Source organism: Lepus europaeus, chromosome 10, assembly GCF_033115175.1.
Source record: "Lepus europaeus isolate LE1 chromosome 10, mLepTim1.pri, whole genome shotgun sequence".
NCBI classification, from domain to species: Eukaryota; Metazoa; Chordata; class Mammalia; order Lagomorpha; family Leporidae; genus Lepus; species Lepus europaeus.
In genome coordinates, this window is record NC_084836.1 from 41,361,338 (window position 1) to 41,378,663 (window position 17,326).

The 17,326-nt window shown below is 37.0% G+C and overlaps 1 protein-coding gene across 2 annotated transcripts in view; it reads right to left on the reverse strand.

The window, feature by feature from the left end:
• The window catches only part of SYT1 (synaptotagmin 1), a 232,570-nt gene that overhangs the window by 165,554 nt on the left and 49,690 nt on the right, over window positions 1–17,326 (reverse strand). The window contains exons 2-3 of one of the 2 annotated variants that reach the window (XM_062202061.1): window positions 6,882–7,066; window positions 241–354 (exon numbers count right to left, since the gene is read on the reverse strand). In XM_062202061.1, the coding sequence (XP_062058045.1) occupies window positions 241–354; window positions 6,882–7,066 (299 nt within the window). Of the gene's footprint in view, window positions 1–240; window positions 364–6,881; window positions 7,067–17,326 lie in introns of both variants that reach the window. The other variant, XM_062202060.1, reaches the window with a different exon arrangement.

Here is a 17,326-nt window from a genome sequence, read left to right on the forward strand (position 1 = left end):
CCTGCCTGCTCTAAGTGCCATAAGTAGATGTAATCGGTTGAACACTGTGAATTCTAATTACCCGAAGTTAAATTAGCAAGTAGGGGACTGCCGGTACTTAGAAATTATTTCATCAATAGCTTTGATAATTGCATTTTCCTCTTGCAGCAAGCGAAATGTTTTAAGAAGTATCTTGCTTCAAATTCTACTTAGTAATTTCAGAAAATGTAATGGAATTAGAAGACATTTTCCCCTTCAGACCTGGTTGTTCTGGAAATCATAATCCAGTGAATATTGAAGCTTTCCCAATTTCTCCTCTTCTTTGGGTTCTTCTTTTTCTTCCCCATCGGTCAATCCGGTTTCAGCATCATCATCCTTCAGGGCCTATGAGTAAAAATGGATTGTATGTGAATTCAAGTGAATTTTCATCGCAATCTGAATTAAACTGGGCCTATAAATATACTTCCAAGCTGTCAGAAGCAAGCAATAAGATGCTGGGAATCTGTTTGTCTGACACACATTCACATTTGCTGCTTATGTATTTTTTTTTTAAATTCCATTTGTGCACGGAATTTCCCCCCATCAGCAAGCAACATGGAAGCAATGGAAGAAGCCCCTCCGAATATTGCAAGCAAAACATGTAAAACTGTTGCAAAGAAAATGTCAACTTGGTATTATATTTGGCTCTGCTAAAACTGCCTCTTTCAGAGGTATGTGTGATAAACATGCTGAAAACCAGGCCTGGTTTCACATTCTTGTAGTTTAAAGAGATACTCAGCGTCATGTAAAACATCATTGCTACATGCAGTGGAGTAATTTATATGAAATGCATGGATTTTGACTGCATTATCACCTATAAAAAAATAGTTGAGCGAGTGCACCCCTCAGAGAATTGAAATTTCCTATGTTTCACAAATATATTTCTAATGGTTTAGGAAAAACAGGAGAACACATGCTCCCAGCAAATGCATGTTAAGAGAGTTTACCCCACTTCCAGGTGATGTTTACCATCTCATTTTCATCACAGCTCCACAAGAAGCTAGGCTGAATTAAATTGATTTAATAGTCTATTTGATATCAAAGGATGAGTTATGTGTGCAATTTTGTCAAAAACAAATTGGCATTAGAAACTCATTTTGCACTGGACAAAAATCATAGTATTGGACTCTCAAAACTCAGTCTGATCAACTGAATATTCTTTATGACCTAGGACTTAAGTGTAATAGAAATTGAAATACTAGAAAGCTCATTATCTCATAAAATATGTTCAAATGCTCCTCTTTTAAACATCAAAATAGACACATTTCCCTAACATGCAAAAGTTTTGCTAAAAATATCAAAGGTTATAAATATTTGAAGCTTTGTGTCTACAGATGTGCCTTCTGATTACTTTAAATTAGAATGATGAATTAGAAATCTATCTACTGGTCAAGATTTAAACTTAAAAATCATAAAATACTGCATTTCCTTGACTATAAGTGGTATTGAAAAATTTAGAAACCTTTGTTTTAACTATTTTTATTTTTTCTTTTGGGGGACTATGTGTCCTTTGCTAATTTTCTTCTGCGTGTTGTTTGCCTTTTTCTTGTCAATTTGTAGAGGTTCTTTTTCTTTTCTTTTTTTTTTTTTAATGATCTCAGTTTTTGTGGTTGTTGCCTCATGTAGCAGACATTGTCTTCTAGTGTTTGGATATGAAATTTTCATTGCTTTTTGTGTGTATGTATGTATGTATGTGTTTACTGCAGAATCTCTCAGAAATCAAGGTAAGGCAAACAAGCAGTGGAGTGCAATATACTTGTGCATCAGACAAAGTAGAGGATTTTGACTGTGGTCAGCTCTCAAATGTAATCTGGGCATTCTTAGAGAATGCAAATGCAAGTGTAACCAGGCTTCATATAGCTAGGGAAGTCATCAGACTGTAGCTATAGCACCTTGCAAACGCCATCCCCAGACAACGTGGTCTTTTTGCTGTATTCATCATTCTCAGAATAAAGTCTGTTCACTCAGCTTGCTGACCCGGGGACGCCAGCAGTGCTTCACAATGGCACCTGCAGTCCCTGAAGTCACAAGATTTTCCAGTTTGGCTCCACTCAAGTAACTCCCAATCCAATCCTAACATATCAAGACTTGGATGCATCATAGGTTAACAGAACTCATTGAGGTGAGAAGACCGGATCGCAGAGTTGAGCCATTGTCACAGAGGCCTCTCTTTTTGTGCTTCTTGAAATTTCTTGGACACCAACATTGAGTTTGGGAAGCTGAAAATTACTATTATATTTACCTCTGTGTGAAGATCTTTGCAAGTTTAGTTAGCTACACACTGTTTAGTTTATATTTGGATGATTCCTTGAACATTAAAATGTTGATTTGCTGACAGCCAAAAGGAAGAAACAATATAACTACCAATTTGTATTACTCTTTTAAATTGAGAAGAGGGTAGGTCAGTAAAGGTAATATGAGCTAGTATAGAGTCAAGAAAATTCTACTAAGTTTCATTAGTGAACTTTAGGCAGTGAAAACCCAACACCCCTTCAAAATTTTACCTGTGTCCAAGTCCTTAATATCGTCATAGAGGATGTGCTTAGAAAATTGCTGCATAGGTAATTCACCTCCCTCTAAGATTTAATTATTTGAAATGATAGCAAACCATATAATGTGTACTTCTGTCTGAAGAATCTGCATGTTACTCTATCATCATAATAAAAAAATTATGGATTAAATTGTCTTTTCAAAAGTCTCTTTCAGAACTGACAATTTATATATCATGTTTCAGCCCAGTGCAATTTGAAATAGCTGAGATATTAAATCTCCTTCTCCCTAAGTGGTTTCAGCCCGAATAGAAGGTGCAGGACTATCTCTGCAATTATTCTGCATGAAATAAGGCTAAATTTTTGATAATTTCTCAGTGCCACTGTTCATCACTGAAGTGATTAAGTCTATTCCTGTCCCAAAGGCTGAGCTTAAGCAAGACATTTTCTGTACTATTCACATTAAAGTCAGACCTATTAAATCAGTAGCTATTATAATATCTCGAGAGCAATATTTTTCCCCCATGGAAGAAAATTGGGAAGAAAAATCTTGTAAATCCAGCAGTTCTGAGGTTTGATAAATTGCAGTGGAAAAAGCTGTGTCGGGAACATCAGACCTTATTTTAAATTTCACAGCGTTAGTGCAGATGCTTATGGTTTGCTTTGACATTCCAACAGCACTCAGTTCACAACCAGTAGAAGGAGCATTTGTTCATTCTAAGTTACACTGCTCACATGCCATTTGGTGAGGCCCACTAAAATGTTAATACAAGGGATTGGATTTTTCCTTCTGTGTCCATTAGTTTAAAACTTGAGCTTTCTAATACCGTGGTATTTAACTGATGTTAGCAACATTTAAAATGAGAATATAAGATCTTAAAAAGAATCAATTTAGTTCAGCCTCTTGATGTGTGTCAGAATGGTATACCCTCAGCTGTGGAGCCCCAGCTGGCAGGCCACTAAATGTATCTGAGCGTAGACTAGGGAAGTCTAGGTAGCAGAGGAGACCTACCGCAAGGGACAGTCCCGAACAGTCATGAGACACAACACAGATAAGGAGGACATAGAAGGAAGAGGTAAAAATTAAGATATCCACACACATTAGTGAAAACCATGGAGAAATGACCTTTCCAGACCTTTGATCTTACAGTTAATGCCATCCCTCTGCATTCTCGTGTTACCAAGTTCTAGGGCATAAAACAGAACCTATATACACCTTAACATCTTCAGGACAGTTGCTTTTTATACTCATTGAGGATATTTTAATTTTTTTTCTTGAGCATAAGACCTTACTATAAAGACATGCAGCCATGAACTTGAATTTTTGTGACCTTGATACGGATTGAAACAGCAAAACCTTTCTGATGGCCCTAGAGTCTAAGTATCTTAAGAAATCACATCTAAAATGCCTTACACATCTGTCCTGTTTTAATGAGACAGGCATAAAATATCTTTTTAGTCTTTCTCAAGTTCCATATAGTGTTCACAATATTTTGACCACCAAACTATAAATTTTAATTTGTATGTACTTTTGAATTTGGATGATCTGATAATCCTCTTAATATCTACACATTCTATTTTGCTTCTTTAGCCTTCCTCTTCACAAATGGATACAAACTATTATTAGATACTTTTGTGTGACTGCAAATGTAGTAGGAGCTATTGTTAAATAGATGTTTACCACCAGGCTCTATTTTTACTGGTCCAAATTCCACCCTGTGCATTTAATTGTACATAATTTAAACATAAGACCTAGGATAAAGTCCTTTACATAGACTCATTGATTTACTTAAAACTATGAAAATCTCCTTTGTTGAATGGTAGAAAATTCCAAATTCTTTGTAATAACAGATTATTATAAACTATCACTTGTTTCTTAGCATTGCCCAACGTGGCTCACCCAAGGAAATAGGTGATCAATGAAAAATTAACGACCAATTCTCTTTAATTGAGATCTTGGTCATTTATCCAGGTCATAACAGGGGTAATAAATACCACCACTATGTTACAAGTTACAATATTACATCATACAAAACAAATTACATAAGTAAAAATACAGATTTCTTGTCATAGCAAGAAATGCTATAGTTATCATTTAGTATTCAGGACTTTAATTGTTCATTCTAGGATACAAAGAAACCAAATTTGAATTTTTTGGTAATTATGAAAATATAAGTATTGTGTTTTCAAATTATTTATTTTTGTGGTTACAGCTAAAAGTACCATACATACTAACAAGTCTCTGTCCATCTAGGAGGTTTTATCCATACTTAATCTCCCAAAAACTTGTGTAAAGAACCCTTTACCAAGGCCTATTTTCTATGGAAGATGTTCAGATAAGGCAAGACAGGATTTTAAACTTTCAGTTTCTATTTAAAAATTAATAGAAGGGAAAAATCCTTATTAGACATCTTCAGTTGAACATTTGTACATGGGCTCTTGTGACTGTGATTAGAAACTGTCAGGAAAATTGAAGCCATGTTACCCTAAGCTCAGACCAAAGCTCTCTGAGCACAAGCACAGGTACTGCATCCATCCCAAATCCCGAACGCAAAGTTTAGGGAGTCAGAACAAAGTACAGAGAGCCTTTGTCAAATTGGTGTCAATAGATACTACAGTGTCTTTAAGAAGACATTCAATACCCAAACTGGGAAGGGGGTTCAAGTTGTCAGTCTATAGTTACAAAACTGCAAACATGAGAGTACTTCAAAAAGTTAATGGAACTGGAAGGAAAACATAAATGTATTTATTACAAACATCTTTAATATCAATACATATAAGGAGTCATCCAAAAGTTTATGGAAAAAGCACCTGTAAAAAAATCGCTGTGCAGAAATTTAAAAATTTTTTTGTACCAAAATGAACATCTTTCTCCCAATCCATCTCTTATTTGAGAGGCAGAGGGGGCTGCATTGTGGTGCAGTGGGTTAAGCTGCCATCTGTGATGGCATTGTCTCATATGAGTGACAGTTTGGGTTCTAGCTGCTCTACTTCCTATCCAGCTCCCTGCTAATGCTCCTGGGAAAGCAGTGGAAGATGGCCCACACATTAGGGCTCCTGCCACCTACGTAGGAGACCCAGATGGAGCTCCTGTCCCAGTCCAGGCCGTTGTGGCCATTTGGGGATGGAAGATCTCAGTCTCTCCTCTCTCTAACTCTGCCTTTCAAATAAAGAAAGAGCAGGGAGCTGGGAAGAGAGAGCGAGCGAGCATGCTTCTATCTACGGTTTCATTCTGGGTCTCACACAGGGTGGCAGGGACTCAGCTACTTGAGCCATCATCTGCTGCCCAGTGTGCACATTATTAGCAAGAACAGATGGTCTGAGCCAGGCTGGGACTCAAACCCAGGCTCTCTGATGTGAACTGTGAGTATCCCGCATGGCATCCTGGCTGCCATGTTTTTCATGAAGTTTTTGAAGTACCCTCATACTCAAGATGCCTATCATAACCCTAGATTAAATTGTTCTTAAGGAGATTCACATATGTAAGAATTCAACTCATAGTACTAGAAGAATTTCTAAAATTACCTGTGTATATTGTTATTTGGGAACAAATAGAGCTTCAGAATTATTCAAGGGGAACCATTGATAACAAAGTGTTTTTCCTATGAAAAACTCTACATCTATAATTTCACATGAATTAAATGGCTTTAGAAATATTTGATCTATTTTAATAAATAAACAGGCATTTAGTAGTTATTATTATTAGGAAACTTTATCTTGAACTAAATTCTTCAGTTAATTTAGTTCAAAATAGACTGCGACATAAAGGATCTCAGACTTGAGAAGATAACCTAGCCAGAAGCATTCTGTCACCAGCATTATAGTTCTAATTGTCCCTAAGAGAGAAAATAAGAATTTGTCTTCAGATCTGTCCTGTTTTTAGGACTGGCTCATGTGTGCATTTTTCTCTCTTTCCCTGCATAACTCATTATTCTTGAGAAATAGTTACTGAGCTGCATGGCCACTTTCATCAAGTGTGATGAAAAGAGGTAACAGGGATTAACAGTGACTAGGAACAGTGACAAAGGAAGATCTGAAGAGAGACATTGCATTCTGTTTTTCTCTCTCTGAATACTGCAAAGACTGACCAAAGAGATAAAATCAAAATAGTGAGCCTTCATTCTGATAAACTGGACCCCTTGAGCTGGGCCTCATGGTCACGAGTGCCCTTTTCTTAGCCATGTGCTCAGGAGACTGGAAAACCCTGCCAAATGTCTCCATGACACTCTGTGTGTTGAGTAATGACTGAAAGGCTCGCCAAGCATCTCTGCAACAGAGATGTGTCCAGATGTTGTCAGTCTCTCTAATTAGCAGGCATAAAATAATGATTCTCAACCAAATAATTCAAGAAGAAATAAGGAATGAGTACATTACCTGATCTTTCATGGTCTTCCCTAAGTCTTTCACATCTTTCATGTTAATGGCATTCTTTCCTCCCTTTTCCTTTCCCTTCTTCTTGTTTTTCTTTTTGAACAAACATTTCTTACAGATACAAAAGCAGCAGGTCAAGACTAAGAGAACTGCAACTATGGCTATGGCAATTAAGGCCCACGGTGGCACTGAAAGAAAGGAAAAAAGGGCACAGCATTAACAACGAAACACAGCATTAACAATGAAACATGTACAAAATCCTTCATCCAGGAGCAATAAATATAGTCATTTCTTCATTTACATTTATCGAGCACCTATTATATTGCCGGCACACTGTTAGATGGTACTTGATCAGTGTTGTTCTGCTTGGAATGTTGCTCCTGTCTCTTCCATTTTTCCTTTCAGATATGTCAAATTATCTCTTCCTGTTACTGTTGAGATGCTCCAATCTAGATTTCCATGATTCTATTCATTCTTTCATTTATAGCATTGATCTAGAGCTTGACCTGTGAGTTTAATCCTGGCTGTACCATTTACTAGCTGTGTAATCTTGGGCAAGTCATCTAACCTTTTTCTCCCTCAGTTTTCTCATGTTTGATGAAGTAAATTAGTAAGAATCTCATAGAGTCTTTTTGAGGCTTAACAAAATATGATACAGTGCCTTGTATGTGGCAATTGCTTAATCAATAATAGCTGCTAATTCTCCATCAAATGCTAGGTGTTGCATTAATATGCTGGCATGGTGGGAGGGAAAGACATTAATCATATGAACAGAAACACACAAATAAAATCATAATGGTACTGAGGAGTAAGAAGGAGTACATGGTGCCCAGAGAGTCAAGCACGGGTCAATACACTCACTCAGGGTCTCCCAAAGCAGGATGGTGGCTATGTGTCAGTGGCTCTTTTTTCTTTTTTGGATGGATAAGCACTAGATATATTTAAGGAGTACAACATGATGCTTCAGTACATAGATGCATTATGTATTGATCAAAACAGGTTGGGCCACAAGCTCTATGACTCTGGTCAGATTTGATTATGTTGTTATGTTTATTTCCTAGCCTAAATACAAAGATTATAGGAGTACTCATTTTGTCTGGTTTGAAGATGAAAAGGAATTAATACAACAAAAAGCAAAGAATCACATCCAGCGCTTAGCCAGAGCTCAATACTAGCAGTTATTTCTTTACGTTCAAGGTGAATGGGTGATGTAGAAAGTCCAGCGTCTAAGATAGGACATTCTACAAACACACACAAGAAAACATAAAGAAATGAACACACTGTGATGAGTTCAGTGAGAATACTAGGGGAACTGCGAAGAGGAAGAGTTGAATCCTAGACACGAGGCTTCAGATTTACAGGCTGTGTTTCATATAATAAAACAGAGACAGGAGTTACAGTGCACTGGGTTAAGCTGCTGCTCAGGATGCCCGTGTCCCATATGGAGTGCTTGCTTTGAGGCATGGCTACTCCAGCACTCATGATCCAGCTTCCTCCTCACATGCCTGTGAGCAGCAGAGGAAGGCCCACGTCCTTGGGTTCCTGCCGCCCCCATGGAAAACTCAGATGGAGTTCCTGGTTCCTGGCTTTGTCTTCCAGGCCTGGTAGTTGTGTGCATTTGGGGAGTGAAATAGCAGATGAAGATCTCTCTCCTCTATGTCTATCTGCCTTTCAAGTAAGTAAATAAAATAACAAATCTTTTAATAAAAATAACAAAACATTTATCAATAAATATGAGTACTTCAAAAAGTTCATGGAAAATGAATATTATGAAAAAACTGCACAGGAATTTTAATTTTTGCATCCAAATATGCTTATCTTTTAATTGCATTTTCCATGTGCTTTTGAAAATTATATACTCCAATAAACATTTAGTTTTCTATTACAGCTGTCCATCAGCTAAAAGTTAATATGCTCTCATATTTGGCATCCCTCATATCATGTACTTCTGGAAAAATAAAGTCTCCTGGAAATATTACGGATTTCACCTTGACTGGAAAGGAATTTTTCATGATTCAAGTCAGAATTATTAAGCTTAATCAGGAGAAGCCATTAGATTTGTCTGTTGTAATAAAAAAAGGCACTGGACACTGAAATAAGAAAAAGTGTTATTTCCTTCTAGCCACATAAACATCATGAGTACCAATAATTGCTGAACACAAGTCAGGGGTACTTTAATAGAGGAAAAACACTTGAAAATTAACTTCTCTTCAGAGTTGAGAAAATCCACTCTGTTTGCTCTCCCTCTGTACTTAGTTTCATAGTGTAGAATATTCACTATGCAAATTATTTCAGATGTTGACTGTACAGTAGATATTAACCTAAGGACATATAAAATTACAACTTCTAATGGTGGCTTTAGCCAAAGAAATACTTGTTGAAAGTTGAGATAACTCTAAACTCAAAAACAGTTTTTAAAATAGTTCTCTAATCTCATTAAACATTCATTTTTAAAAATTATAAATCAAAGTTTATGTAACCAATGATATATTATGCATAATTTTTGCTTTAGAAGCACCTACCTCTGTTGATTTGGTCAAAATCCTGCCACGCACAAACTCAAGAGCCTATGCATTCATTGTAGCAAGACAACGTTAATAATGACCCTTCATCTCGAACCTGGTAAATTATTCTCCCAGTTGGACTGTTTGATAGTCTCTCTGAGAGCTACATAAAACTCCATTAAATTACACAAGACAGAGATGATTTGACAAGTTCGTAAAAAGAAAATAGACAGTGAATGCAAAGGAACATTATTTAATCAAAATAAGGAGATAGGAACATGGAATTGCAGATGAAATTAGAAATGGTGCAACCTGAAGGTAATTTCAAACCATCAAAAACATCTATTTTGTGATTTATTTCTTCAATAACTGCTGTCTTCTAGCTTTGCCTTCAGTTATTTTGTGGACAGCTTAATTCTGAATATACTATGTTGAATATGGTGAAATTAATAGAATTTTCCTCACAATGTACTAGCACCTTTAAATAGAATTTAAAAAGTCTTAACGTTATCATGTGTATACATGGTAAAATTTGATGGATTGAGCCGGCGCCGTGGCTCACTAGGCTAATCCTCTGCCTTGCGGCGCCGGCACACCGGGTTCTAGTCCCGGTCGGGGCACCGATCCTGTCCCGGTTGCCCCTCTTCCAGGCCAGCTCTCTGCTGTGGCCTGGGAGTGCAGTGGAGGATGGCCCAAGTCCTTGGGCCCTGCACCCCATGGGAGACCAGGAGAAGCACCTGGCTCCTGGCTTCGGATCAGCGCGGTGCGCCGGCCGCAGCGCGCCTACCGCAGCAGCCATTGGAGGGTGAACCAACGGCAAATGGAAGACCTTTTTCTCTCTCTCACTGTCCACTCTGCCTGTCAAAAAAAAAAAAAAATTGATGGATTGGTTAATAATCTGAAAAAATAGCCATTTTACTTTTTTACTTATTTTTTTAAAAAAACTGTTTATTTGAAAGGCAGAGTTACAGAGAGAGAGAGAGAGAGAGAGAGAGAGAGAGAAAGAGAGAAAGGTATTTCATCCACTGGTTCACTCCCCAAATGGCTGCAAGAGCTGGAGCTCTATATTCTACTGCCTTCCTAGGCCATAGCAGAGAGCTCGATTGGAAGTGGAACAGCTGGGATTCGAACTGGCGCCCATATGGGATGCCGGCATTGCGGGAGGCGGCTTTACCTGCCATGCCATGCCACACCACACCACAGCGTCAGCCCCAAGATAGCCATTTTAAATGAATGGAGCTGTGTGAACGAAATGCTCATGTTAAAAATTTTACTTTACTTTGTAGGGCAAGTGAATATTTAAAATTTGGTAAATTTACTAGTATACAACACCCACAATGTTATTCATCTGCAGTATTTATAGAAACATGTTTCAATATTAGTGATCAAATATCACAGAATATATTTTGGATTAGGCTAAAAATTTATTGAAGAGCTATTTATCATGGCCTACCAGTTGTACCACATTTTTACATATATTATCTCACTTACTTTTAAATCACACTTAATTTTTATATCACTTTTAAAATCACTTCTATTTTTATAGAGAAAAACTTTACAGATTAGTACATTGAGAAATTCAAGTATATCTTTAGGTTGTTAGGTTACAAATATACTCATTATAAATGTATACAAAGGGAAATTCTTATCTTGAAGGCTCTTTAACAGAACTGTTTATGTTAAAAATTCATTGAAGCAAATCAACAATAGTTTAAGATGCTGCCAGGAGTGTTTTCTTTAATATAAAATATAGTTTCAATCAAAAATAGACTCATCAGAATATTGCTACTGGCAGAATACTATCTTATTGTTATTGCTACCAACTTTCATTAATGGAATCTTATAATAAGAGTTTCAACATGTAACTTAAAGGCTTTTTAGCAGAAAACAATAGAGTAATGTAAAAACTCTACACTGAAACTGTTTTTTGCCGTTGGTTCACCCTCCAATGGCTGCCGCAGCCGCGCACTGCGCTGATCCGAAGGCAGGAGCCAGGTGCTTCTCCTGGTCTCCCGTGGGGTGCAGGACCCAAGCAATTGGGCCATCCTCCACTGCACTCCCGGGCCATAGCAGAGAGCTGGCCTGGAAGAGGGGCAACCGGGACAGAATCTGGCGCCCCAACTGGGACTAGAACCTGGTGTGCCAGCGCCGCTAGGTGGAGGATTAGCCTGTTGAGCCATGGCGCCGGCAAGATTCATTTTCAATTATCTTTATATAGGGAAGATCAATTTAGTATATATTACGTAAAGATTTCAACAGTTTGCACCCACACAGTAACACAAAGTGTAAAGTACTAAAATATGCATTATTTTTAAAAACATGCAAAGATGTAGTTGTATTAGTATGTAAAGATATTTTAATATACTCCCTTCCCACATATTAAATTCACTTGGTATTGACTCAAAACTATGCTCTTTGTAGACTGCGACATGAACACTCATGTTAATGCATGCACAATAAAAATATTTGGGATCATTTAGAAATAAATTTGCATTAGTAGGTTTTGTGAGAAAACAAAACAATAATTTCCCCTTATCAAGAGAGGCATTGTTTTCTGCTGGAAGTGGCCATAAATTGGGTACTTGGAAAGATAATTCTTTAATCAGTTACTGAGCACCCATTATGTGCAAGGTATTCTTCTTAGGATTGGGATACAGTGCTAATCATATTTGTGCAATCATGAAGCTTATTATTTATTGTGCTCATTTTACTTGGTTAAAAGAAGTCAGTTTCTCACATTTACTAAGGCAGCTCTCGGAACATAACACAGTACACTGTCAAATGGAATCTACATGGCTTAATAGGCTTCTATGTACAAATGCAGCGCTTCAGGGGTACATCTGTTGATAAAAATCAGCTAGTAAATAGATTTTCTACAATGAAAATGTAACCCTCAACTGAAAAACATTATTTGTTTTTTCTTAGTGAGTTTTGGCACTAAATAAATTTTTTAAAAATTTGCTTAAGGGGCCCTGACATTGTTTTTAAAAATGATGGGTGGGAGCGTGGGCAGGAGGGAGGTGGGGTAGGAAGTATCATTAAGCTCCTAAATTTGTATATATAAAATACATGAAATTTGTTCGCCTTATATAAATAAATAAAAATATATGCTTCAAATTTCCTTGTATGTAATGGAACACTGTAAAATCAAAGTTGAAAGCTTTGCAAAGAACAAGCCTATTATAGAATACATATTTTTACAAGAGAAATCCTTAGCACTGCTGAATAGCAGCCATGTATTTCAGATTAATGCTCCCAAATCTGATCACTGGACATGCATTGCGCCTCAGACACACAGAACAAGAAATGGGAGAGAGGGCTTTTTCTAATTTACACAAAGTGCCTAATGGCCTACAGAGATTGATGTAGGTGGTTTGGTACTCTCAACTCTACACAGGTGTTTTTTGCACTCCCTAACATGCCCAACTCTGTGTGTAGTAAATATTAGGTGATTTGAAAGAAACTTATATCGCCATTCTTCGTGAAGTAGTCAGGTGCACAGTGGTGAGGTGTCCCACCATTTCAAGGAATTTTCTTTAGGTCTGTTCATCCCATTTCCTTAGCTCTGATTCTTTCCTTCCTTTCCTACTCATAGCTATTGCTATTTCCTAGGCTGGAAAAAACTTGATATTTACTCTTATCGATTATGGTTTAATATAGGGCATACCTTTCTGGCTTGGTTTCATTTTTCAGGGCATCTAGCATTATCTATCAGCCCCATTCTTCATCATATTAAAAAAACAACCTTAAATCCTTATCTCTTTCAGAAGATGAGCTGATGTGCTTTCCTTTTTGGGGATTTTAAGTTTGTACATTTGCATTAGTCTTAGACATTTCAGCCAATAGCTTTAAGAAAACCCTATGCATGGAAAGCCAAGACACTGTGGCAAAAAATAATCTACATGAAGGATCTCTGTGAGTGAGATCCCAGTGGAAAGAAGGGGCTATTATAGAAGGATGTACTTTTCTCTGAAAGGAGGAGAGAACTTCTACTTTGCATATGGCCCTGTCTAAATATTGATGGAGTTTGTGGACTCAAAAGGCTTCCATAGCCTTGGCAGCTCATGTCAAGAGCTTTGGGTGGTCACTGACGTCAAAAATAAGAGTGTTAATTGTTAAATCAACAACATAAGTCACTTAGTCCCCATGGTGGACCTCTGTCTTTAATGAGATGTACTATGAGAATTAATGGTAAAACCTGTCTTCATACAGTACTTTATACTTTGTGTGTCTGTGTGGGTGCAAACAGTGGAAATCTCTACTGAGTATAGAGTTGATCTTCTATATATAAAGTGAATTAAAAACAACGGCAAAAGGAAGACCTTTCTCTCTGTCTCTCTCTCTCACTGTCCACGCTGCCTGTCAAAACAAAACAAAACAAAAAAACAAATCTTAATGAAAAATGGAATGGGAGAGGGAGTAGGAATGGGATGGGAGTGGGGGTAAGAGGGGGGGGAATGGGGGGAAGAAACACTATATTCCTAAAAGCTGTACATATGAAATTTGTATTCATTAAATAAAAACTTTAAAAAAAGACAACCCTACATAATATTGTTGCTATGGTCACTAGAAAAGTACAGTAGTAATTTCAATTATTATTTTCCCTTTGACTTATCTGTATTTTGTCATATGAATGCCTCATTACTGCACTAATGGCTGTGTAATACACTTTATAAATAATCTACATATTTTGTCATTTTTGTATTTACTGAAGCTTTTTGCCAACTTCTAGTCCTACTCAAAATAATCTGTCACTTTTCTAAATCATTATGATTCTGCAAGATACAGAATATATTATGAAAATAATTATTTTGTAATTAATTAGCAGGAAGAATAGTTTGTATTTCAAAACCTTGCTTTTCAGATTGTTTATAAAATTACCTAAAAACACATGGATAATCATTTTTCAAAAGTGGGCAAAAAAACCAAAATAAACCTTTCACTTTAAAACTTTTTCTAAATCACAGAATTCAAATGGAAAAAAACTGCTCTGGAAATATGGGAATTAATATATCCATTAACCACTTTTGGAGACAGAACATTAAATGTAAATTTTAAAAAGCATATAAAACCATATATGTGCAGACTATAGCTTAGTATTAACCCAAACAGTCAGAAGTAAGAATGAACAATTTCTCATTAGAGTGAAATGGCTTCAAAGGCTACTAATTCTTGGCCTAAGGGTATTATCTATTCCTTGCTCTTTAACATCATAGTTCTAAGCCTCTTTTGAATGTAGACCTCTTTTACAAATTGAGAAAAGCTGTGGACCCTTTGTGGGATAAGATGTATGGAGCCGTGTGCATTTGTGTGTGTGTGTGTACAGATCTCCACAAAGATGGTATGATGTGGTCTCCAATGGAAGTCATAGTTCCCTGGGTCTGGGAACTCTCTTGACTCCAAATTACAGACTCCTTTCATAGAACACCAGACAAAATTCACAGAGGTTAGCTAAAGGGAAAGCTTGCTCCTTTATTTCCTTCATTTGGCCATTTCACCTTTCATTTCTTTCTGATTGACAATTTGCTCAGTTCTTAAACTGTGTGGGGCTGGGTGTGAGAGGACAGAGAACAGAGAAGATAGGTCCCTTCTTCTGGGAGCTTAGCAAGTTTAACTTCAAGGGGGAGAAAAAGCACTAAAAAGAGATAGGAGGTTACACTGAGTTAAGTAGAAAATTCAGCAGAACAGACAGATGGGCTCTTTAGGTAGCAGGTTGGGGAAGGGAAAGAAAAATGGGGCCTGGAGTTCCAGGAAGGCATCACAGAAGAGGTGAACTTTTGAGGTATGCTTTAAAGTCCTTATAGAACTAAAAAGGAGAGAATGTTCTAACACGAGAAGCAGTCCCCACAGTAGACTCATAGAATGACAATCACTTTAAGTAGCATTCTGACCTCAGAATCAGCTCTTAAGACATCTTGGTCTGGTTGAAAAGCCCAAGAGAGCACTTCAGGCATGGAAAGCCAAGATGCTATGGCAAAAAATATTCTACATGAATGATCTCTGTGAGACACCAGTGGAAAGAAGTGGACATCAAAGAAGGATGTACTTTACTCTGAAGGGAGGAGAGAAATTCCACTTTGCTTATGGCCTTGTCTAAATACTGACAGACTTTGTGGATTCAAAAGGCATCCATAGCCTAGGTAGCTCTTGTTAAGAGCCTCCACTGGTCACTGGTGTCATACATAAGAGTGTTAATTGTTAAATTAACAACAAGAGTCACTCTGAACTAACTTCCCATGCAAGACCTCTGTCCTCAAAGAGTTGTATTATGAGAGCTAACTGTAAAACTTGTTCTCAAACAGTTTTTTTTTTTGGTGTGTGCAAATTATTGAAAATTTTAATTTAGTATAGAGCTGGTCTTCTGTATATAAAGTTAATTGAAAATAAATATTAATGGAGAATGGGACTGAGAATGGGAGAGGGAGGAAGAGAAGGGGTAGGAATGTGGGTAGGAGGGAGGGTACGGTGAGAAGAATCACTGTGTATTCCTAAAGCTGTATTTAGGAAATTTGTATTCCTTAAATAAAAGGTTTCTTTGGGAAAAAAAATATAAAACAAAACAAAACAAAAATACCCAAAGTGAAAATAATATTTTAGGGACTTTCAGGTGTCCTCAATGACTACCTTGTTTAACAAAGTTCTCAGTAGGACACAGACTTATTAAAAATCTACCACTAGATCATTTTTTTATCACTGCAAAATAAGAGATTTCTTTAAATAGTAAACTCACGTAGTCTTCTCCAGATAACCTTCAGAATTTCCTTCTTAAGGACCCATTTCACACCCTTCAATTTACATCTCTGACAAAAAGCAAACTGGAAGACATATTTTTGCAAATATGCTATAAAAGTGATTAAGACATCAATGTTCAGCATGTTGGAAGAACAGTAAATAAGTGTGAAATAATTAGTTTATTGTCAAGTGGGGCAGGTTTGACTAATATATATATAAAATTATTAGTAATACTATGCCACATGTTAAATGGTCAATTAAGTGGGATTTCCCGCTAGATTCTGATTCTACTACATATTCACAGCATCTTTATATATCAAATGAAAACTTGTTTGAAATTTTTAAAATCTTAAAGTTTAATAAATTGGGAAATCTTTCTCTTCACCCATAAACTCTTACAAAACTTCTAATATATTGAAAACTCAGCAAAATATCCTACACTGCCTTGCTGTGTGCAGTCACAACTTATACACTGGTGATAAACTTCTTTTTTCCCCCAACTTTTATTTAATAAATATAAATGTCCAAAGTACAACTTTTGAATCATAGTGGCTTCCTCCCCCCATAACCTCCCTCTCACCTGCAACCATCCCATCTCCCACTCCCTCTCCCATCCCATTCTTCATCATGATTAATTTTCAATTATCTTTATATACAGAAGAGGAGATAAACTACCAGAATCTCCATTCCTTGCTCCTATTTCAGCGCTTGCTATGCTGTTGAACCAATTCACAGCCCCTGAATAACTTACTAAGGTTACTGATGTTTCTCATGGAATGCAATGATTAGTTTTGACAACAAGAGTTAGTTGATGAAGGCCATTTTATCTGCCGATGCATTAGTCAAATAATTAATTTTATAAAATGTCTATAATAATAATAGTCTGCTGGGAACGATAAGGCCAAGTCATCCCTATCTTCACAATATTGGAATGTCTAAAATTTGACATGGAAAATGACGTTGGGTCTTCAGGCAGAGATAAACCCCAGCACAACTTGCAGAGGATTTAGATAAGGCTCTGCAGTCCGCCCAGGGGCTTGCTGTCTGCGGCTCCAGGGAGAAGTGTGTTGGTAAACAGACAGGACGCCAGGTAAGTTGGCAGAGGTGCAGGTGATTTATGGGCTAATCAGTTCTGAAGCCTTTGGAAGTTTCTAACAGTTTTCAATCATGCTGTGGACAACACAATTTCGTGGTTAAAGGGAAATCCATTTA